At 36.8% G+C, this 24,505-nt stretch overlaps 1 protein-coding gene across 2 annotated transcripts in view; it reads left to right on the forward strand.

Moving 5' to 3' along the window:
• ALDH1A2 (aldehyde dehydrogenase 1 family member A2) overlaps positions 1-24,505 on the forward strand; it is a 97,439-nt gene that overhangs the window by 15,565 nt on the left and 57,369 nt on the right. For both annotated transcript variants that reach the window (XM_007458907.1, XM_007458908.1), the window contains exons 2-4: positions 20,724-20,828; positions 21,011-21,151; positions 24,026-24,155. In XM_007458907.1, the coding sequence (XP_007458969.1) occupies positions 20,724-20,828; positions 21,011-21,151; positions 24,026-24,155 (376 nt within the window). The remainder of the gene's footprint in view (positions 1-20,723; positions 20,829-21,010; positions 21,152-24,025; positions 24,156-24,505) is intronic.

Here is a 24,505-nt window from a genome sequence, read left to right on the forward strand (position 1 = left end):
TCCTTCCTGAAGTTCCTTCCTCTCCAAGCGTATTTCCCACACCACTGCTCAGACCCTCTCAGGGCCCGGCTACAATAGTGTGTTTGAACCGACCCGCCTTAGTCTGTCTTCATGGCCGAATCAGGCCAGGGTCACAATCAGAAATTCTGAGAGACTAGTCAGAGTGTGGGATGACCTTCACCGTCGTTACCTTCTTCTCCCATCCTTTTGCCCTACGTGTCTCTCGTGGTTTGGCAAAGGGGTCTTACTGGCAATAGAGAGAAGAATAAATGGAACAAATAAACACAGAACAAGGAGTGTCTAGCTTTTTAAGAGCACTCATAAATTGCCTTGAATTGATGGTTTACATTCAGAATCAGAATCAATTAAGAGTTTGAGTGCACACTATACCAGACTTTTCAGTAATCCAATACTTTAATCCTTACAACCACTGGATGAGGTGATTTTCTTATTTTAGAGTTGAGAAAATTGAGTCACAGAAAGATTAAATGACACACCTAAGTCACACCATTTAGTAATCATTATACATGAAGAAATTTGATCCGTAAAGAAATAGTTTGAGAGCAATGGGGAGGCAGAATTTGATCTTAGGACACCTGAGAAGACCAAAAAGACCTCCATGATATTCAACATAGGTGCTAGTCAACCTGGTGATATGACTGAGGCTGGGAAAGTCACACAGTTTAGGTCTGTGGTAGAGATACCTGCCATAACCCTTGGGATCCTGAATCACTAGGTCTGCTCTAATCTGTGTCACAGGCTCTTGGAATTACCCCCAGAGCCCTTTAATCTCAGTAATCCTAGCTGCCTCATTCTGGGAAAGAAGGCAGCCCCCTAACCCCCCATACTTCGCCTCCTAGTTCATTTGGATGGAGCCTCGGCCCCTGAAGGCTGGCCAAACTGAACTGTCCTCTGGGGGACGTGACTAATGATCTTTTGTCTCTGTACTCTCATCAGTGTCCTTTCACTTTCAGAAACAGACCTTGAGGTTAGATGGATATGTGAGAAGCTGTGTGGACCTTGGCTACCTAACTGCTAATATCCTAACTTATTTCTGTTTACAGCGTTAACACAATTTGTGTAATCATGGCATGTTAGTGTAATATGTTGGGCATACAGCATTTATTTTAAAATACTCTGGCACAATCAATTTAGATTAATATTTTAAAATGTTGCCTCTAGTTTCTCATTTCTTTGACTTTGTGCTATTTACATACGTTCAAAGTCTAGTTTGCAGTCTTTTCTGTTGAAGGCTTTTCCTTTCTCCTGCCTTTCAGCCTAAGACTCAGGATAAGTGGGATTCAAGGCATACAATATTGAGTCTATTATTTAAAACTGTTAATTGATTAAAATTAAGATTGATAAACTAGTCCTTGTCAAAGCAGGCTTTGTAAAACCATGCTTTTTGCCAGGAAACAATTACACCTATTGAACAAAGGCCATGTCTCGATAATATCAAAACATTGACTTTAAAGGGAAAAATGCAATCAATCATCTAGGTGTTTTCCTATACAATGCCATTTGGGTGTTTTTTCACTTTTTAGCCAGATGTTTTGGCGTGAAGCAAAACGAAGAATGGAAGGCAACAGAACCACTTTTGCTCTCACTACCTAGATATTTCAATAGGAAGCTTCTCCTCTCACCCCATAAGTGATCTGGACATTTGCTTCTTTGTTTTATTTTATATAGGTGGCCTCTTAATTAGAAGTAAAATAAGGTGGGGATTTTTGTTCATTAAAGTTAAAAATACCTTTATTGCCTTTGATTATAATATTTAAAGGCTACCAGCTTTGCAAGGTAGCATACTGAGGTGATCATCAATATAATTTTTTATAACAGTAGAAATTTAATTTTATATAGTTAAATGATAGCGCTGTCTGTACTTTGTTGTCTGTAAATCTCTTTAAAGTACCTCAGCAGAAACAATGGAACAGTCGTGTAAAAGGAGATAACTAACGTACGACAAGTCCTCAGACTACTTCTTTCCACTCTCAATTAAAAGTAATTGAACTTTTTCCTATAAATAGATCAGTCTGGTTATTGATTTGCTGTCTGGTACTCTCACTCTCCTTTGATGAACCAAAAGCAGTTGAGCGGCAAGCCGAGTAAAATTCAACTCTCCAAGGCATAATCTACTGCAGGATTTAATACAAATCATTTGAAGCATTTACTATTTAAAAAACAAAACCTTTTATTACTGAAATAAAACATGGCAGCTTTATGTCAGAGATTCATTGAGGATAGGAAGTTATTTACACCTAACTCCTATTAATGCCTGCTGCTTTGAGAACTCCTCAGGGGTTTAGATTCTCCAATTAGAAAATTCATGGCAGCCTCTCTGTATTGTCACGGCCACTTTGCTGTGGGCTGGAAGTGTGGTAAGCCTGATTTGTCCTTGACTGTCTTCCTGCTGCAGAAGTGGCCAAGTGAAGTGGCTTGGCTTGCATGGCTAAGCTTTACTGCTTTGAATCTTCATCCAAGTAACTGCTGAGATTTATAAAACAAATTAAAGCAATTTTTAGAAGAATCAAATTCCTGTTGACAGCCAGTCTGAATTCCTTATCCCACCTTTGCTTCTTTTCCCAGTAACATGATTTATGAAATCTTTTGAAAACTGTCTGCATGTTAAGTGCTGTGTTAGAATGTGGGGGGAGTCCAAATGATGCCGGGAGACCTTTCTTCAAGGAACTTAGAAAAGGCAGAAACTTCCATTTTAGCCAGCTAAGCCTTACGCACATCCACATTTTATCTCACCTAATTGTACAATAGCCCCGCGAGGAACAGGCCTTATTTCTGCTTTTAAAGAAAAGGAAACAAAGCTCAAAGAGTTTCAGAGTCTATTTTAGATGGCTCAGGATTACACAAGTGGTAAAAGGAAGACTGATTTTAAATGGAGATCTTTCAACTCTAGTCCTTCCATTCTAGTTTGTTCTATAAGGAAGATAAAGAAATACATGCAAGATTAATCGCCTCAGTGCTCAATGAATTTCCTACTTTGTTTTACATACATAGACATGACCCTCATGACATCTTAACATTACTGTTGAATAATTAAGCAACTTCAGTCTCTCTAGTTGTTTTGGGGAGAACAGACTTGCATGTTACTTTGTTATCCTGGTGGTATGTTTTGAAAAAAATTGTACAAAACATCCTAGTCATCTTGAATTGGCTTTCAAAAAGCCTGCCTTTATCATCTTTACTGTTTAAAGCCAGGGACACAACCGTATATTTCATTCATACTTCAGGCCACCTCTCTTGGATGCTATGAGATGTCTGTTCCTTTCAGGTTCGGGAAGGGACACTTCTGTTTGGCAGAAGGAGTGTGGAGTATTGTCCTTGTTAGAGTTCTTAAAAGCATTCCACCAGGAAGGGAATAAAATTTGTGAGATGGGGAAATAGATGACATTTCCTGACCAGGTTCTCAGAATTCTAGGATGCTATGAAGTAATTACAGAAGGAAATTGTACTTACAGGTTTTTTCCAAATGCCTGTGTGGTATGTCCCTAATTAACTGCCATTATGAATTTTAATTTTAATTCCCTTAGCTGGGTGAGGTAACTGAGAGCCAGGTAGCTGTGATCATTTCATAAAGACTGGCATCTGATGCCTGTTTTGATAACTAGATTCTTCAGAGAAAGGAGCATATGAAAAAGGAAGCACTTTGATGCAGTGAATTTGTAACCAGCTCCTAAATCAGGCAAGATTGGCCATTCTCTTTTTCTTCTGTGCATCCAACCCTTCTGTAGAAGGTCATTAGGATAGGGATTGGTTTTGAAGTCCCCTTCCTGGACCCTCAAGTATAGCCCTGTGGTTGTAAGAGCACAAAACTTTTCTTTAATAAGCCTAGGAAAATAATTTTCTCTCTGAGGATCACAATATTGTGGCTGCTGTCCTCTGGCAGAAGTTCTTGCTTCTGCATGTGAGGAGAATGCAGAAAATGTCCCAGGACCTCACCTCTGAGTGGAATCCACTAGGAATGTAAATCACCACTGTTTCCATAACACATTTTGCCTTCAAGAAAGAAAATGAAAAAGTATTTTGCTGTCACCCGTGTTGATTGTGCTGAAGGAGAAAAGGACTCAAACAAAATTCCTTGTGCCGAATAATTTTAAAGAGACATTGTGAAAGAGGTGCTCATATTTCCTGGTCGACCATCAAATCTTCTTGCTAAAGAAACATCAACAAAATTTAAATTTAGAAAAAGCCCTGGGATGGGAATCAGGATATTGGGTTCCAGTCCCTGTTGAGCCACTAATGGGCTGTATGACCATGGGCAAGTCATTGGACTTCTTTTGACAAGTTTATTTATGTAACACTTTCCTCCTGCATAGATTGTATCTAAAGCCCTTTCCAGCTCTTTGAATCTATCTCTTCTTGATTAAAGCAGCCTTTACTATATTTAGACCAAGAAAAAATTATTCATTCATTAGTGCATTTAAAAATAGTACTTTAATAAGGCTTAGCTGTTAAAGTATGAGCTTGGCATGCTGTACAGTTTCTCAATAAGAAACTAAAACCAGTTTTGGGGGAGGTGAGCTGTTTCCAGTTGTTCTTGGTGATCACTTTGCATGAGTTTAAACCTGTTTCTTCTAGGACTTTTTTCCACCTAAATTTCACTTTTTTCAAATGGTATATTTCTAGCACATTAGTTGCATGTTCAAGTATAAGACATAATTGGAAAAGGAGGCAGTAACTTTTGAACCTGGAGGATGGAGTAGGCTATGGGCATGGAGATATATGATTCAAGTAGTTATGAAACATCAACCTGCACTTAGAAAAGGAGCAAATCTACAGTGTCACAGAACCTCTGATAAACTCTCTTATTGAGCGCCCACTGGTGGTCACATGTGTTCTATACCCAGTACCTCAGACAGGCAGAGTATTAGAACTAGGAAGTCCTTAGAGATGGCATCTTCCATTCAATTGGTAGTAGCTTTCTAACGTGCCATGTTGAGAAGTATTCAAGAGTTTAACTGGAAAGTGTCATGATCAATTATCAATGTCTGTCAAGGGACTGGACGGAAGATTTGTATCACAGGTGCCATCGATGAGCCTGTCTTCAGTTGCCAAGTCTGGTATTGTCATAGGTGAAAGAGGGACGGTGGGAGACTTGCCGAACATTAAGTGTGAAACCGAGACCGGAACACAAGCACTTCACCACCTCCTCCTTTCGCTGTGGAAGAAAATAGAACTGTTAAAGTGGTATCCTCTTATAAATAAACCCCCAGGCATAATCAGCCTAAATAATGAACTATAAAATGGCCAAACTACATAATTGGTAGTGGTCAAAGAAGGACCACTGCCATGCCCCAGTTCCTTTACATAGCTGAGCTTCCACTTCCTCGCCTATGATGTGGAAATGATGACAGTGCCTACCTACCTCGTGTGGTAATTTTGAGGATTAAATGAGTTAATACATGTAAAGTGTCTGGAACAGTGCCTGGAACATAGTAAGCACTCACATGTTAACTTTCATCATTATTCTCTTGATCCATTTTGTTTTCAAGTCTGACTTTATGGTAAATTTCCTAATTATGTTCTTTCTACTGCCTTTGGCCTAACTGAACACAGATCTTTAACTTACTGTTATAGTTCAGCAGAGAAGAGGGGGGGAAACCAGTAATGTTAAGAGGAATGAAAAAGCTCTATACTTAACATCGGGAGACCTAGGTTCAAATTTTTGCCCTGTAAGTTATTTGCAGTTTAAATTTGGACTTGTAACTTAAATCTTAGTTTACTCATCTGGAAGGAAAATACCTACATCACAGATTTGTTATATAGCTTAAGTGAAATAGTGAAAATGCTCAGTAAATGGTGGGTACCTAATAATGTTAATAATCAGAATTATTTTTTGAATGTGTGTTATCCATATACTTGGGGTTAAAACGGATTTGGTCTTCATGGTATAGTTGGGCCTGTGTAGGTGTGCTCTGTTAGCACAGCTCTTGGAGAAGGACTTACTTATCAAACAATTCTGTTTTTTTCAACTGTGGGTTCAGAGATCTGGTGCTTTCTTTGAAGAAGCCCAAGTCGTCTCCTCAGAAGGATGTTCTCTTGGCTTCTCTCAGGCAGGTGTGGTTCTTTGGTTGAATTTCTCCGAGGCACACAAATTACTTGTCTAGTGTTTTATAAAATTAGAATATAAAATCTATTATCCTTAAAGCATATTCATAGTAGGTATTCAATAATACTTTTGAATGTTGTTACCACATCATACCATTGGAGCTGTTCCTGTGTTGGTCTTCCCCCACTACAGCGCTGAACACTTATTTCAAGGGCAGGGGCTGACCCTATTTATTTCTGTGTCCCCAGTGCCTAGCATAGTGCCTACCATATAGTGATTGTGAATAACAGAAAAATTAATAACTTTAAGGGAGACAGGACAAAGGCACTCCCCTTCACACAGGACTGTCTTTTTTCTTCTTTTCCCTCTCTTTTCAGCTCCTCCCTTCCTCCCAATAACTAGTGTCATGAGTCATTTACTAGTCTTAATTCACCTTTTTAGAAGATAATATTTCCTTCATTTCCCCTTTTCACAAAAGTGAAAGGTGACATGTCTTCGTATAAAGAAATGGCCTCGGCCAATTCTGGAAAAACTCTTGTGGTTAATCAGTTACTTTTAATTTAAATATATATGTTTAATGCTGTATTACCTTGTAAACTCCCAGGCTGATTTATGGTCTCAGTCTGCCTTAATTAACATCGATTCTAGGGGAATAGTAAATGGGAATGGCCTTCACAATTGAGGCTGAACAATGAACTCTCTGGGTGTTGTCCAATTTGTAACATGATTTACATGGAAGCCAGCCCTTCCTTTCCTGGGGTTATCCCTTTTTCATCTAGTGTTTAGGACGGGTTATATATAATCCATAGATAGGAACATTTGCTGTCAAATACTTTTGCTGATTTAGAGCTAGGCCACAAAATGGTCACTATTAATAAAGAAGGAGAAAAAAACCTAATCTGAGGCTTTGCAGGGATTCCAGGTTCTTGCTATGTGTCATCGCTTGTCCAGTCTGTGGCATTTTTATGAAGTGACCATAATGAAAGTCAGATTAAACGCACAGGATATATACATTTAATCAACAGCCATTGGAGTCTTTGGTGCTGGAACAGTTATAAGAGCCCCATGAATGCAAATTTATTGCAAAAGAATCCAAGGGGTGGGGAATGAATGTCTGCTGAATGGTACTACCTGACACGGGACACCAAAAAACTTTCCAGGGTGAGTGATTTAAGTGTAAGGTTTGGCTTGTAAAGCTGCCAGCTGCTTGGTTTCAAAACTTGAAACATTTCCAAAACATTGGATGAGGCACTTTATATGTGCACTAGAGTAAATACTCTGGTTTTACTGCCAATTTAAATGTGCTCAGTTTACAGTAATGAGCTTGTATAGGCATTACCTTGTTTATAGAAAGTGGAACAGGAAGAAATGAACATTAACCATTACCAGTAGCAATTCCCGTTGCCTTCTGCCATATCACTGATGGCAAGCAAAGTTTCTTCCAATTTGAGAATATGTCACAACTGACATTGGTGTGTACTTGGCTTTAATGCCATGTTGCTTCAACATGTAACAGAGTAACAAATGCTGTAATTCACTGTGGCTCTGATAAGGCTGCTCAGACCAGTTGACTGTTGCCTTACTATTTTTCCTAGAACAGATGTGAAAAGCATTCCCAGATATGGGAATCATGGGACAGTAGAGTAGGTAGGTACCCTGATTATACACAGTTGAGTTTATTTTAGCCAGGTCTGTTTTCTACAAGCAAATCAGTAATGTGAGTCATTTATTTTCTCCTAAAAAATTTATTTGGATGTGTTTTGGTGCTCTACATGGAAGCATTGGCCTTTGTCTTTTGGGATGACTGGCACAGGAACCCCTTTAGCCCTGTCGTGCTCTTGAGGTCATATACTGGAGACAGACAGATATATTTAGCCTGAAAGACATAATTTGCTCAGCCTGGAAAAGAAAGAAAATATAGAAATCTGAGGAGATATTAGTGAGCACAATGCCTAGAAGGGAGTAGGCACTCAATCAACATTGTTGAAGGAGATAAGAAAAGAAGGGAAGAAGGGTAGGGAGGGTGTTCAATAGGAAGAGACCATGGAAACTCATATTTTAAGAGACATATCCTCATGAGTTCAGCTGTGTTTAGAATCGACTTTTTAAAACAAAAAAGTCCCTACTGATCGCCAGGGACTCATTGTCTTTATTTCTGCGTTTCTTTGCGTGGCTTCTGAGAACCTTTTGGCCCAAGTACACATACTTATGAATATCTGGATTATGCTACCCAAGGAATACCACACTTCCCCTACAGTATAATTCCTTTTCCATTGCGTGGGATACTAGCAAAATGCAGAAATTGACCAGAACCACGAGCACGGTGTATGTCTGCAAATAGTAGGATTCTGATGATGCAAGTATATGGCTATAAAATTGATCTTACGACACAGACTATGCATGTTTTCTAGCTGGTCTTGCTTTAAACGCTTTTTCTAACAGTATTTTCATGGTGCAAAAAGAAAAGAAAGCTAGCCATTCAGCACTGAATAGTTCAAAATATTGAATACCTGAACTTTCACGACAGGTGAGCTCCACCTCTCTTTTCCCTGTCGTACCCTCTCCCTTTCCCTCCATCCCCACCTCCCTTCATCCTTGGTTCCCTTCTCAGTTCATTGTTTCTCAGTATGAAGTCAATAAGGCTTATTTTTCTTAGTCTCTTCTATTCAAACAGAACTGTATTTTTAAAAATAAATATGTTTTCTAACACTATTTTTCAATATTCATTTCCTTATCTTTTAAAAGTCTCCTTGTCTCCTCTACAGTATTTTTCACTCCTTTAATTGCTGCTATTAAATGTGATTAGTTTATATTTTAAAAATTCTTCTCTCTTTTCTCGTGTCTTCCTTCTTTATGTGACTCTGTTTGACTAGGTTTATGTTTTTCTGACCTATTTACTCTGACCGTGAGTTTTCATGGCCTTTTTGGCCCTGCTTGCCTGAAGGTACCCTGCTCACTCTGAAGACAGTGCTGTGGTAGAGGCCAGTACTGAGAATGCTGGGGCCCTCAGCCACTGGAGCTACTTGTAGCGTCCGGGGACTTTCAGGTGGGAAGGAGAGAAGCTACACTTGTATTTCTTCCTTCTCGGTCCCATATCTTCAACCCAGGTATCAGATAATCTTTGAGAGGAGCTGAAGTCAAGGAGGAGGGACTGATGAGGCCAGCTGAATAATTTTATTAGGGATAGAGTTTCTTTCTTCTACCTTATCCGTTCCCTACCCCAGGTCATACTCCCTCATTATTTCTTGTTTCCCTGAAGTGTTCTTCTAGCATGTCAGCCCACACCAATATCTCCCTTCTCTGAAGCAAACTCCTGCAGTGCTTATCTCTACCATTCATCTTGGCACTAAATCATAGAGTGTCTTAACATTATTTAACTTTCCTGAAAGTAATCTTGTCTTTGAAGCATGATTATAAGCTCCAGGACAGCAGAGTACACATCTTCTGTAGATTTTCAGTGGTACCTATTAAACAGCTCCCTGTTTAGAATAGGCCTTTAATGAACATTTTGCAGTTTTTTTCTGCGAAATCAAATTTCTGTTCAGCTATTCCTTTCCCGCTTAATTTGAACTCAGGCTGTTTTTGTTCTATCAAACCTGTTTCACAGAGGAGGATTGATAGGGTTTAGCAGCTCCCTCAATTTTATGAAGTGGTTGCATTGCAACTTAGAGCCATTAATTCTTTTTTAGACTCTTTTTTAGATTATTGTTTTTTAATTTACATCATTTAAAAGATTAATAGTTGCTGCCGAGGATTTCCACTTTGGGCATTAAACTATCATACTCTAAAGGATCCTTCAATCACAATGCAACTAGCTCTTGTATGAATTAATGTGTGTGAGTAAATACATGTACTTGAATTTCCGTTTCCAATGATTTGTTGATAGTATATTGATCTTGCATCCTGGGACTTTGCTAAATTATACTTCTAGTACTTTTTTGGTAGATTTCTTAGGAATTTCTACACAATCATGTCGTCTGAAAATAAAGAAAACTTATTTTATTTTCAATCTTTTGGCCTCATAATATCAGATATTATTACAATATTAAATAGAAATAGTGGGAGCAGCTATCCTTGAATATATTATTTTTAATGTATTGCTTACTTAAAAGAACAGTGATCTGAAAACAAATCAAGGGGCTGAAGGAAAATGCAAAGGCTGAGTTTTCTCTAGAAGCAGAATGCCAATACTAGTTCTAGGAATAGTAAACTAAACCTCCATCCAGCAGCAGCAGAATACACGTTCTTCTCAAGTTCACATGAAGCATTCAACCAAGTTAGATCACATTCTGGGCCATAAAACACACTTTGGCAAAATTGAAAGCATAGAAATCATATAAAAAATATACTCTCAGATTACAGTGAAATTAAGCCATAAATTAATAACAGAAAGATAACCTGGAAAAATCCCAAAATATTTGGAGATTAAACAACACATTTCTAAATGACACATGGATCAAGGAATAAGTCTCAAGATAAATTAAAAATATTTTGAACTAAATGAAAATACAGCTTATCAAAATTGGTGAGATGCGATGAAAGAAGTATTAGGAGGGGAATATATAGCACTGAGTACGTATATTAGAAAATAAATAGTCTAAGCTTCTACCTTAACAAACGAGACAAAGAAGAGCAATATAAACCTAAGTCAAGCAGAAGAAAAATAATAATAAATTATACCAGAAATCAGTGAAATTGAAAACAGGAAAACAATAGAGAAAATAAATGAAACCATAGGCTGGTTCTTTGAAAAGATCAATAAAATTGATAAACATCTAGCCTGGCTAATAAAGAGAAAAAGAGAGAAGACACAAATTACTAATATCAGAAATGAGAGAGAAGTCATCATGGACATTAAAAGGATAACAGAGGAATATTATGAGCAACTCCACGCCCACAAATTTGATAACTAATGGGCAAATTTTTAAAAAGACATTCTACTAAAACTCACACAAGGAGAAACAGATAATTTGAATAGCTCCATATTTATTAAAGAAATTGAGTTTCTTGCTAAAAAACTTTCTCACAAAGAAAACTCCAGGCCCAGATGCCTTTGCTGGTGAATTCTACCAAATATTTAAGGAAAAAATAATGCCACTACTACATAAACTCTTCCAGAAAATTAAAGAGGAGAGAATACTTCCCAGCTTATTCTTTAAGACCAGCATTACCCTGACACCAAAACCAAAGACGTTACCAATATATATTTAAAATCCCAACATCTACCAAATTGGCACCCAGTCCTGAAATAGTCATCACTTCTTGCCTGCCCCTCCATGGTTCTTTTGATCGTAAGTTATCCTGACCCAGGACTTAGAGTTTAAATGGCCTCAAACTGTACTGCATGACTTTCTGCTTCCTGGTTCCAGGTGTTTGGACCCAAGGGCAGTCATTTAATTTACATCTGAAGACTGGCTTGAAAAGATGTACTGGAACCCAATCAACTGCCGTTCTCCTGAGATTGACCTAAGAGACACAAAAGGAAGGAATAGTTGATGGCGAGAGCTGAGGATGGAGACTCATACTGGCTAAGGCTGGATAGACCTATATCTGTTTAAGAAATTGAATCAGTAATTAATAACCTCCCCCATTAAAAATCCGTCAGTCCACATGGTTTCAGTGGTGACTTCCACCAAGCATACCAATCCCTATAATCTCTTCCAGAAAATAGAAGCAGAAGGAACACTTCCTAATTCATTTTATAAGGCCGGCATTACTCTAATACTAAAACCAGAAAGACATTACAGGAAAACAACAAACTGATATCTCTCGTTAACATAAATACAAAATCCTCAAAAATATTAGCAAATAAAATCTAACAATGTTTAAAAAGTATCATATACCACAGCCAACTGGAATTTATTCCATGTGTACAAGACTGGTTCAGTAGTCAAAAATCAATTACTGTAATCTGTCACATCAACAGGCTAATGAAGAAAAATCATGTGGTAATATCTATACATACAAAAATAGCATTTGACAAAATCCAACAACCATTCATGGTAAAATCTCTCAGTAAACCAGGAATAGAAGGGAACTTCCTTAACTTGATGAAGAACATCTATATGAAACCTATAGCTAATATCATACTTAATGGTGAGGAACTAGATGCTTTCCCTCTATGACTGGGAACAAGGCAAAACATTCTCTCTTCAATGTTGAGTTCCTATTCAACATTGTACCGGAAGTCCTAGCTAATACAGAAAAGATAAGAAAAAGAAATAAAAGGTATACAGATTGGGAAAGAAGAAATAAAACTGTCTTTGCTTATGACATGGTTTCTATGTAGAAAATCCCTAGAATTGACCCAAAAAAACCCCAAAAAAACAAAATCCAAAAAAAGCCTCTGGAATTAATAAGTGATTATAACAAGGTTGCATGACACAAAGTTAATATACAAAAGTCATTTGCTTTCCTATACACCAACAATGAATACTTGGAATTTGAAATAAGAAACACAGTGCCATTTGTATTGCCACAGAAACGAGAAATACTTAGGTACAAACCTAACAAAATATGTACAAGATCTTTATAAGGAAAAATGTAGAACTCTGATGGAATTAATTAAAGGAAATCTAGATAAATGGGGAGATATTCCATGGATAGGAAAACTCAGTATTGTCAAGATGTCAGTTCTTTCCAACTTGATCTGTAGATTAAATGCAATCCCAATCACAATCCTGATGTTATTTTGTAGATATCAATAAACAGATTCTAAGGTTTATACGGAAAGGCAGAAGAGCCAATAATATTGAAGGAGAAGAAAAAAGTTGTAGAATCGACAGTACCCAACTTCAAGACTTACTGTGAAGCTGCAGTAATCAAGACAATGTACTATTGGTAAAAGAATAGACAAATAGGTCAATGGAATAGAATAGAGAGCCCAGAAGTAAATCCACACAAATATAGTCAATGATCTTTAACAAAGGAGTAAAGGCAGTAATTGAGAAAGGATAGTCTTTTTGACATGGTGCTAGAACTAGACATCCACATGCAAAAATGAATCGAGACACTGACCTTGCACCTTTCACAAAAAATTAACTCAAAATGGATCATAGACCTCATGTAAAATGCAAAACTATAAAAATCTTAGAAGATAGTATAGGAGAAAATATAGATGACCTTGGGTTTGGCAATGAGTTTTTAGATACAACACTAAAAGCATGATCCATGGAAGGAAAAAATGATATGTTGGACTTCCTTAAAATGAAAAACTTCTGATCTGCAAAACGTACTGCAAAAGAGAAAGAAAAGACAAGCCACTAGCTGACAGAAAATATTTGCAAATCACGTGTTAGATGAAGGACTTGTGTCTGAATTATATCAAGAACTCTAAAATTCAGCACTAAGAAAACAACTCAATTAAATAATGGGCAAAAGATCTAAGATTCCTCACCCAAGAAGATACACAGACAGCAAATAAGCATATGAAAAAATTCTTAACACCATATGTCATTGGGGAATTTCAAACTAAAATGAGGTGCCATTGAACATCTATTAAAATGGCTAAGATCCAAACAAAACGAAACAAAACAAACCTGACAACACCAAATGCTGACAAGGATGTGAAGCAACAAGAGCTCTCATTCATTGCTGGTAGGAATGCAAAATGGTACAGTCACTTTGGAAGACAGTTTGGCACTTTCTAACAAAGCTAAGAATAGTCTTGCTATGTGATCCAGCACTCTCCTAGGCATTTACCCAAATGGGTTGATAATTTATGTTCACACAAAAACCTGCATATGGCTGTTAATAGCAACTTTATTCTTAATTCCTCCAAACTGGAAGCAACCAAGATGTCCTTTAAAAAGTGAATGGATAAACAGACTGTGGCACATCCATAAATGGAATATTATTCAGCATTAAGAAATAATGAGCTAGTAAGCTGTGAAAAAACATGAAGGATGCAATACTTTTTACGCATTGCATCCTTAATGCAAATTGCTAAGTGAAAGAAACCAGTCTGAAAAGGCTACCTCCTATAAGATTCTAGCTATATGATGTTCTGGAAAAGGCAAAATGAAGGAGACAGTAAAAAGATCAGTGTTTGTCAGGAGTTTAGGGGGAACAGGGAGGGATAAATTGGTGGAGCACAGGATATTTAGGGCAGTGAAGAAACTATTCTGTGCTAAGTGATGGTGGATACATGACATTATGCATTTTTCAAAACCCGTAGAACTGTATAACACAAAGAGTGAAGCCTGATATAATCTATGGACTTTATCAGTACTGGTCCATCAGTTGTAACAAATGTACAACACAAAGCAAGATATTAAAAACAGAAGAAACTGAGGAGGGGAATAGTAGGTATATGGGACCTCTCTGTACTGTCTGCTCAGTTTTCTGTAAACCTAAAACTTTTAAAAATTAAAGTATTAATTTTTAATAGAAAAACAAAAAGACCACACAGATTTGAAAAAGAACAAAGCAGAACTTTTAGAAATAAAAATATAAACATTGAAATTAGCAGATTAGACCCTAGTAAAGAGAGCTGAATGATAGATCTGAATAAATTATTCAACTGCAGCACAGAGGAAAAAGGAGAACAGAAACAACTTAAATGTCTTTCAGTAGAGGGCTGATTGAATACATTAAGCTACACCCATGCACGCACATGCGTGCGTGCACACACGCACCTATATACATACACACAGAAATACACATTGGAGTCCAAAGAAACCATTAAAAACGTCTATAGCATATTGTTAACTTTTTAAAAAGCAAATTCTAAAGCTCATGTAAAATTGATCTTGTTTCGTGAAATTGTGTGTGTGTGTATATCTGCCTAAAGACATGTCTAGAAGGATAGTCATGAATATGTGAACTTTAGTTATTTCTGGATGGTGAAATTTGAGGTGATTTTTTACCTTCTCTTTGCTTTCCTGTATAGTTTGAATTGTTTAGAAGAGTATTTTTTCACACATTTGCAAACACAACAAAGCTATGTTTACATAAAATATTTTTAAAAAGAGATGGAAAATATGAATGGTTAAAGACATTGAGGATGGACTAAAAAGGTATAATACTTGGAGTTCCAGAGCAGAGAATAGAAAGAGTGATATTCAAGGAAATGATGATAGTGATTAAGAATATCAAGAAATTATAAGAGACAAAAACTCAGAGATGCTGCAAGCACAATGCTTAACTATCAAAAAAGAAATTGGTACATAGACATATTGTAATGAATCTTAAAACACTGAGACAAAGACAAGATCTGAAAGCAACCAGACAGAAGAGGCAAATCATCAACAAAGAAATGATAACCAGAGGCTTACAGCAGAGATTTCTTGTAAACACCATTGCAAGATAGAAAATATTGGAATAATATTCTCAAAGTATTGTGAGAAAATGATTGTCTTCCTGGAATTGAGTAACCTTCTGGGAGTATCTTTTGAGTATGAGGGTGCAATAAATATATGTTCAGAATTGAGACTTTACCCCCAACAAATATTTACTAAATGAAATTCTAAGAAATCATGAGAATAAAAAGTTTTAAATCTTATTAAATATAAGAAATCCTTCTCTGTATAAAATAATAATTTTATAACATGCCCCTGGAGAAGAGTGATTAGATTTTGTGTTCTAAGGCCCTTGTAATTGTTTGGGAGGAATGTTAAGATATATATTAACTTTATACTTAATTTTCTTAGATATGCATGATAAAATATCATGGATAATCAGTGAAAGAACATTAAAGATGTTCATGTTCTTGAAAGATGTACATGTTCATGTACATGAAAGATCATGTACAATTTCCAAACCAATAAAGGGGGGAAATTATAAAACAAACAACAAACATTAATCAAGTTGAAAAAAGAGGCAAGATGGGAGAAGACAGGAAGTAAAGTAAAGCAAGACAAATAAAAAGCATTAAGTCCAGATATCACATGGTACATTATTTAACACAAAATATCACAATAAATACAAATGTATTAAACTTGCCAGTTAAAAGGCAGATTTTCATATTGAATAAAATAAAACATAGCCATACATCATTTAAAGGGGACACATGAAAATAATAAAGATGTAATTGAGAGAGAGTAATATGATGGGAAAAGAGATCTATCAGGAAAATACTAAAGAAAAGCTTACGTGGCTTTACTAATATTAAACAAAATAGTCTTTAAGACACAAAGCTTCATTAGTAATAAAGAGGGTCACTTCATATTGATAAATGGTTTTGTTTTATCAGATCATCTAATAGTTCCACTAATAAAATAACCTAAAATTTATAAGTATAAAAATGATAGAGCTAAGGGATATATTGACAAATCTACCACCAAAGTGGGAGATAATCAACACAGCTTTCTAATTATCAGTAGGACAAGCAGATGAAATGTTAAGAAAGATCAATTTCTCCCATTACTGGTGATGTTAACTTTGATCACTTGATTAAGGTGCTGTCTGCCAAGTTTCTCCAATGATAAGTTACTATTTTCTACTTTGTCATTAATAAGCATCTTTTGAGGGGAGATACTTTGAGACTACATAAACATCCAATTTTTCATTATACTTTTACCCACTAATTTTACCATCCATTGATGATATTTGCCCGAAGCAATTACTATTGTGGGGTTTGACACATGGTGATAATCTAATTCCATCATTCTTTGACAGCTATTAGTTTGAATTCTACTGTTAAGAACAGCTTTTCCTTATCCCCCATTTATTTATTCATAAAAAATTTATATCATTTTGGACTCTTGGATGCCTTTTTTATTCTTTGGGTAATAACCCATTACTATCACTATTTGTTTTGTTGCTTAAATTGTCCCAGTATTGGCCATTGGGAGCCCCTTCATGTTGGCTCCTGTGTCCTTTTGATATGTCCCCATCAGTTTCTGAGCATGTACTTGATTTCTGGCACCATAGTATTCCAGGATCATCTTGTCCTTTCCATCTAGAGCCCTGAGATATATTGTTTCTTTAAGGAGCCCTGGTCAGAGAAGAACACTTTAGACAACATTCAAAACTTTTGAAATTGCTCAGAGAAGATGAAAACCTTCAAGTATTTTGGAGGAATTTGCTTTCCTTTGTTTTTTAAGTGTCATAAGGCTAGGTCTGTAAGAAATAATAGCATAGTAAAACTATCAAATATTTTAATGTTTGGCATACCAGGAGAAATAGTCATCACATTTACCATCTGGGCCCAATGGAGGCTATAAAGTTTTAAAATTAAGTTATTTTATGAAAAATTTAGAAAAGTGAAAGTAAAGAGACAGTAAAAACAACAGAACAAGAATTTAAACATAACAAAACCAATTTTTCTTCCATATTTTCCTGGTATTGGAGGTATATGTACATGAAGTGAGCAATGGCCTTTAATGCAACTAACTACTCATCAGCCATCATGTTTGAAACTGGAAATATTTATGCCATAAATACTGATTGCAGATTTTAAACACATCTCTTATAGGTTATATCTTACTGTTACTTCTGGTTCTTCTTGCATTTGCATTATCATAATGTAATACTGTTGAAAAGTTTGAAGGCTCATAATTTTGTAGAAAAGAGCATGGCCATTTTTGCTCCATAATTACAAAAGCATTTTCATTTTTAGTTTTATAAATGTAAATTAGATTGATCAATCCAATGAACTTTTTTATTTCTACGTAATATCTGTACTCCAGTCACCTTTGTGTATACACCTACCTTCAGCATGTGTCCATTTTTGAATCACATCAAGTAAATTTTTACCCACAAATATCATGAAAGATAAAAGAATTCTTACATGTTCTCTTATCAAAACAGGATGGTTTTAAATTATGAAGTCCTTCCTATTAATGACTAGTTGGGTTAGACTGTCGTATTTCCTTTTTGTGTTGATAAGTATCTTGTTTGCTCTCTGATTATTAATTTGGAGAAAATGCATTTATTTATCCTAAAGACTCATAGTCCAAGATTTTGCTTATACAGTCAATTTCACCCTCATCAGCAGTCTCTCGTGTTTCTGTCTCTTTGCCTTCAGCTTCTGACTCATCTAACAGCTATGAAATGTCTTTTTCTATTAGTTTTCTTCTCTTTCTCATTATGGACAGAAATGAAAAATTCTGAATTCTTAACTGTGTTCAATGAAAGGTGAAAAGAATATGACAAAGATGGTGTCTCCACACTTCTTTATTTATACCCTTTTGAGACATAATGCATTACTTTGGATAATACAACAATAAAACCAAAGGATGATGAAATAGTGGGGATGTGTTTATTTATTCAATTCTAGAAAGTTCCATAATGTTTTTGTTTCCTTATTATTTTAGGGTTTTTTTAAGCATAGTTGGAAATAATTGATGAGTGATGAAATAATTCCGAGAATGATGAAATTAGCAATATGTTTCAAGATACAGGAAAAGCTCACTAAGATCCCATAATGTATTTTAGATTGATAAAACGATCAGTGTACTTAAATGATAACAGTAAGAGAATGAATTTTATTCTATTAAAAAATAAGTAATTTTTCTCTTTGATCTTTGGAAGACCTCTAAGAAACAATAAAAGTCATGAAATATCAATCCTTACATACATTTAGAACTGTTCAACAAAGAAGCTTAAAACTATAATTGGATCTGATGATGTTCCAAGGGTTAAGAAGTTTCAGTCAAATAGTGAATAAAAGGAATAAGGAATATTGGCAAGACCCATTCTCCTTTAAACCTGATAATCTCTAGAAGTGAATCTTTAATGAAACTAACCTCTTAATTTTTTTCTTTTGCTACCTTTGAGATCATATTGTATTTCAAAGGAGTGTGCAGATTTGATGAGCTGTGAAATGATAGGAAATTTGTTAAATGGAGTGAAAAGAGAACTAGATCAGGAGTCCAAGAACTATAGATCTAATTTAGGCTTGGACATAACTAGTTGTGTTTCTTTGGGCTGAGCAGTCCTGGAAACCACGGTGTAGTGGAAAGAGCAGCAGACTTTGAATCAGAGCCACGATGAGAACCTGCTTCTTTGGACTTTTAACCTCTCAGTTTTTTCATCTTCAGTTGAGATAATAAAATCCTGCCATTAGGGTTGTTGTGAGTATTTAATGAACTACTAGAGACTGTTGACCCTGGAAGGCTGAAACTCTTAATCATCTTTGCCTCTCCTGTGTCTAGAAATATCTATGCATTTATTGAATACATTATGCAAATGAATACAGTATGTTAAGCATGTTTAGACATTCATAGTAAAAACTTTAAAAAATTGTTACTCAATTACAAGGTCGCTGTGTTTGTGCTCAATACATTTGTATTAAGTGCTTTTACAGGTTTAAGGTCTCCCCCTCCCCACCTTTATCTTAAAAAGCCTTCAGGAAAAGAAGACTCCTTCAACACAGACTCATTGTTTTATCAAATCAAGGAAAAAGCAAAGCTTTGGCATAATCTAGAACTTAATTTTTTAAATTGTAGATCTACACTCAGCCTCGTCCGTGATTATTAAAATGCCAGGCAGTAGCAAATCAGTTTATCATTGTGTTTGTTCTAAACTGACTGACTACTGAATGGTTCATAGGTTCAGAAATTTTCAGTGTTGTGCCATAATTTTTTAATTTAATTTAATTTAATTTTTTTGCGGTATGCGGGCCTCTCGCTGTTGTGGCCTCTCCCGTTGTGGAGCACAGGCTCCGGATGCGCGGGCTCAGCGCCCATGGCTCCCGGGCCCAGCCGCTCCGCGGCATGTGGGATCTTCACAGACGGGGGCACGAACCCGCGTCCCCTGTGTCGGCAGGCGGACTCTCAACCACTGCACCACCAGGGAAGCCCCATAAATTTTATAGAGTAAAATATCTTTGTGTATTCTTTGGGCTTTCATAGTCCAAAAATATTAGTTTGGATTTCTCTCTTAACATCAATAAAAATTTTTTAATGTTTTTGCCTGTATTTTCCCTCCTTCGTTAATGCATATCTTACAAATCTTCTGAGAAATTGACTTGAATAATTTCTTAAACCATTTCTTTGCCATTTTAATATAATCTTTATTTCCTATATAAAGAAACCAAGGCTCTTAAGAAATCCTAGAGAGATCCATTTGAAAGTTATAGACCTTTTCCCTTTGCTGAGCCACATAGCCTACCTAGCAAAAGGAAAGAAATCTAACTTGGATTTACACATGTAAGTTGTTTAACTCACCAGTTGGTTTGGTCAGTCATTGCTCAGTTCAGGATCTGACTATAAATGAGGCAAATGCTTATTCCAGCACCCTTCAGATTTCCCTGTGAAGTCACTTATTCCTCTGACAGAGAAACTAGTAGCTAAGGCCGGATGACTGTCAGTTTGATCCACGATCTACCCTTTTGGGATATTGGCCAGGGCTTGGACTATAATAAATACTTTCTCAATCTCAGTGTATGGTTTGTATGTATGTGAGACTGTCTATCCTTCCTTCCTTGTGCGACTCTCTGAGTAGTTGACAGCTTCACTAAAGGTAAGAATTATATTTAATCTTTGGCTGATGTTGAGTTAAAAATATCACAAAGGAAATTTCTGAATTGGGGGTGAGGCTGGACTGCATAATGATCTACGGTTTCTTGTAACACTTCAAATTCTATACTTTAATTATATACCAGCAAGCATACAGAGCAAGTATTACTACTGTGGTACTTCCACATAATACGGCACCATTGACTGACTTCCTGTCACCTGTCTCATGGATCCCATTCTGTTGTCTACTCCCTTAGATTTTTATTAACAATGAGTGGCAGAACTCGGAGAGCAGGAGAGTGTTCCCTGTCTATAATCCAGCCACAGGAGAACAGGTGTGTGAAGTTCAAGAAGCAGACAAGGTATGTTTGTCCTAGAAAAAAATTTCGTATGAAATAACTACCTTCAGACAACAAAGCAATAAACTTATGCTCTCCAGACATCACCACTGGCGTTCATTCATCACCATTTTTGTGAAAGCAGATGGTTCTTCCTTTATTCGTAGCAATCCCTCTCTTCACTTGTGCCTCTTCCTCTCTAACAGGCAGATATAGACAAAGCAGTGCAGGCAGCCCGCCTGGCTTTCTCTCTCGGCTCAGTGTGGAGAAGGATGGATGCTTCAGAAAGAGGACGTCTGTTGGATAAGCTTGCAGACTTGGTGGAACGAGACAGGGCAGTCCTTGCAGTAAGTAACCTAAGAAAGCATCACGTCTTTACCCCAAGTTTACCATTCCATTGAAATTTAGATTCCTCAGTCTTTCTGAAAGTATGATGTGAAGCAGACCTGGGGAAGAAGCTAAGGAGTACGTAATACACATGAAAAATGGGAGAGGTTTGGCTTTTGGGATCAGATGGGGAAGCGGAGGACCAGATGAGTGCCTCTTCTTATGGAATTTTGAAGAACAAAACCATAGCTTCCCATGACTGGTAAGGACCTTCCTGCTTTCCTCGTCCCCCTTCCTCCCACCCTCAACAAAAAGAACAAAAACAGTCAAGCAACAGGAGAGTCACCATGCTCCTTGCAGGAAACCAATACCAAATTACTGTTGGCGATCAAAAGAGTTTTACCTCTCCAGAGTTAGCCCCTCTTGACTAAAGAGAATCCTTCAGAAGCAGAGAGCATGATATGCACCTCTCATATACTTCTGCTCCCTTTGTTCTTTTAGAACTAATAGGAGAGGCAGAAGGAGACAGCAACTTTCTTTCACTAAAACAATCATTTTCCCACATAAGGAATGTCCCCTCTCCTAGTGGCTTATTGTTGTTATTGTTGTCGTTGCTATTTTAAAAATAGAAGTCAGTTTCTTAGAGAATACCAACTTTTTTGGAAATTGGAACCATTTAGGAATGCCTGTGCAGTATACCTGTCTTGCAGGGATCTCCACCTGCATGACCCATAGTTGATCATTTAATATTTAGGGCATCCTCGTTGAGTCAGGGCATTAAAGCCATGAATACTATATTCTACCCTCTGCTTGGGAAATCAGATCACTATTGGGTTCGCTTTGGGAGAGGGAAGCATTAGTACTCTTCCTCAGTGTCGTTTCTAGCATGGCTCTCCCTCCTACCATCCCTTTCATGCGTCTGTTCATAATGTGGAAACAAAAATGAATCCTTTATGGAGATGGTTTAGAACTCTTGCTATATATAACATTTATTTATCTACGAAAATATTTTCTAGTTTGGTACTTCAAGGAATACTGTTTCCAATGAGGTGTTTATATTATAGTGAGAAAAGGTGTTCCATGGAGAGTCATAAGACACTTAGCATATTAAAGACTCTGACAAGCCCTACTCAGTGTTTCTCAAACCTGTTGGAGCCTCAACACTATTTTTCTGGCTAACCTGTCAATATCGTACAAAACAGAATTCTTTGGAGTACCTTGGGGGAATGCTGGTCTATATGCTGTCTCTTTACTGGATTATGATTTCTTTGAGAGTGAGAATTATATTTTACTCCATTTTTTGTAATCCTAGCATAGTTTGTGACACATAAACGGTGAATGGGGGCACATTGATGGTCTGTAAGTGTCTGTTTAATTGAGTTAAATCCATACAATATTTATAACATTAGATTAGCAGTACTTACTAGATGATGATATAGTTCATTTCTGGTGTTATATTTTCATGTCATAAAATTCATATGCCATCCTGTTTCTGACATATGTCTCACTGTGGTCAAGTCCTTTTTCCCATCACACCTAAATGTGATTTCTACTTTTAAACACTCCCAAGCCATGAGAGGAGTGAGTTTTGTTAAGAGGTAGCCTCTCGAATATAGGGGGAGCTCCTGACCAGAATGCTGAAGTTAATACTGCACCCAGGTAAACACAATTGAAAATAAACTTAGGGCTGGCAACTCTCAGGTAAGTTTAGCTGGTGTCAACAGCTCATAGGGATGGACCATTTAGGTGGCCCAGTTCTGGTTATTGACTCTACTTCAGTCTATGCTGTCAGGACCTTGGCTCTATGCCTGCTGCGTGGAGAATGTAATGCTCATCTCACAGACATACAAATATTCTAAAAAGAACTGGGAAATAACTTGATTTCCTTTAATAAAGGTGAGCCAATATACAGTGAATAGGTCACATGATATTTTAAAATGAGTTCCATCTTATACACATGGTAAGTGGAAAAATTGCACTGTAAATAATATTTTCATGTCATTGAATGGAGAATATTTCAATTTTAGTTTTGCCAGCACTCAAATAATTTTCGTACCAGTATGTGTTGTAAAATGTCCTCGAAGAGAAGGACATGAGATTACAAACATGTTTTTTAAATTTTATTTGTTAAATATGTAACACCTTTACTATTTCTCAAGTCGAAATACTCTTCTCATTTCATTGTGTTCATTTGTAATTCTTTATGTTACAGATTTACCCTATTTAGGAATGTGTCATTAAAATAATAACATTTATCATCTAAAACTGCTTAATAACTCTAACTCTATTTTTATTAAATGGACCAGATACTTCTCTCGTAATAGATAATGGTTATTAACATAAATATTTATGAAAAAACAGCCCTCAAGTTGTTATAGTATGAGCTTCCCTAGAGGAGATCTTGTTTATTTGGTGATAATAAATAAACTCGCTGTGCACCATGGCTGTTCCATTTCTCAGCAGGGGTCTTGGCAGTGTGGAGAACGTTTTATAGTCTCATCAACTGCATAAAAGCCCACGTCCCTGCCCCTCATTTTGGATTCAGAATACTGGTATAGACTCCAAAAAATCCCCACGCAGCTCTGATCATTAATACAACAGAAGCTGGTTTGACAAGCAGAACACTTCTTTATCACCAGTTGTGTTTATATATTGGGATAGTGGTTACTGGAAACACACAGGCACAAGAACACACACATATAAGCTCATGGTGGTTTTTACTGGAAACTAAACTAAACAGATGGTACTAAAAATCTTTTCATTTGGGAAATCAGAGTTGACCAGGTATGCATCATTGTTCAGATTCATTTGTATTCTCTCTATTCCTTTTTTCTTCTGCTGTAGAAGTTACTTAGTGTATCATTGGAAAGTTCTCTCCATTTCTTTTCCTACAGACCATGGAATCCCTAAATGGTGGCAAACCGTTCCTGCAAGCTTTTTACGTCGATTTGCAAGGAGTCATCAAAACCCTTCGGTATTACGCAGGCTGGGCTGATAAAATTCACGGGATGACCATTCCTGTAGGTATGTGTAATCTGAGTATGTTGAAAAGGGAAACATGAGGCTTCACCAGAAACACACTTCCACCACCAAACACAAACAGCAGTCACATGGAGTACAGATCTGAGCACGCTTTTACAGCAGCTTGAACCGAACAAAGAACTAAACAGATTATGTCACTAATTCTGACAGTATCCTTATTTCAGTATGCAGACAGTCCACACACAGGTGTGGGGGCAAGCCACATCAGTACGTCTCTCAGCTAAGGAACAGGCGTGTGTTTGTCAGCTGCAAAGTGCTTAGCACTGTGGTAGGTTAGGTGCTGGGAGTGTGGAGAGAGGCGCTAGGTGTGGGGAAGCCAGGGAGAATTCTGA

Source organism: Lipotes vexillifer, unplaced genomic scaffold, assembly GCF_000442215.2.
Source record: "Lipotes vexillifer unplaced genomic scaffold, Lipotes_vexillifer_v1.1 scaffold102, whole genome shotgun sequence".
Lineage (NCBI taxonomy): Eukaryota > Metazoa > Chordata > Mammalia > Artiodactyla > Lipotidae > Lipotes > Lipotes vexillifer.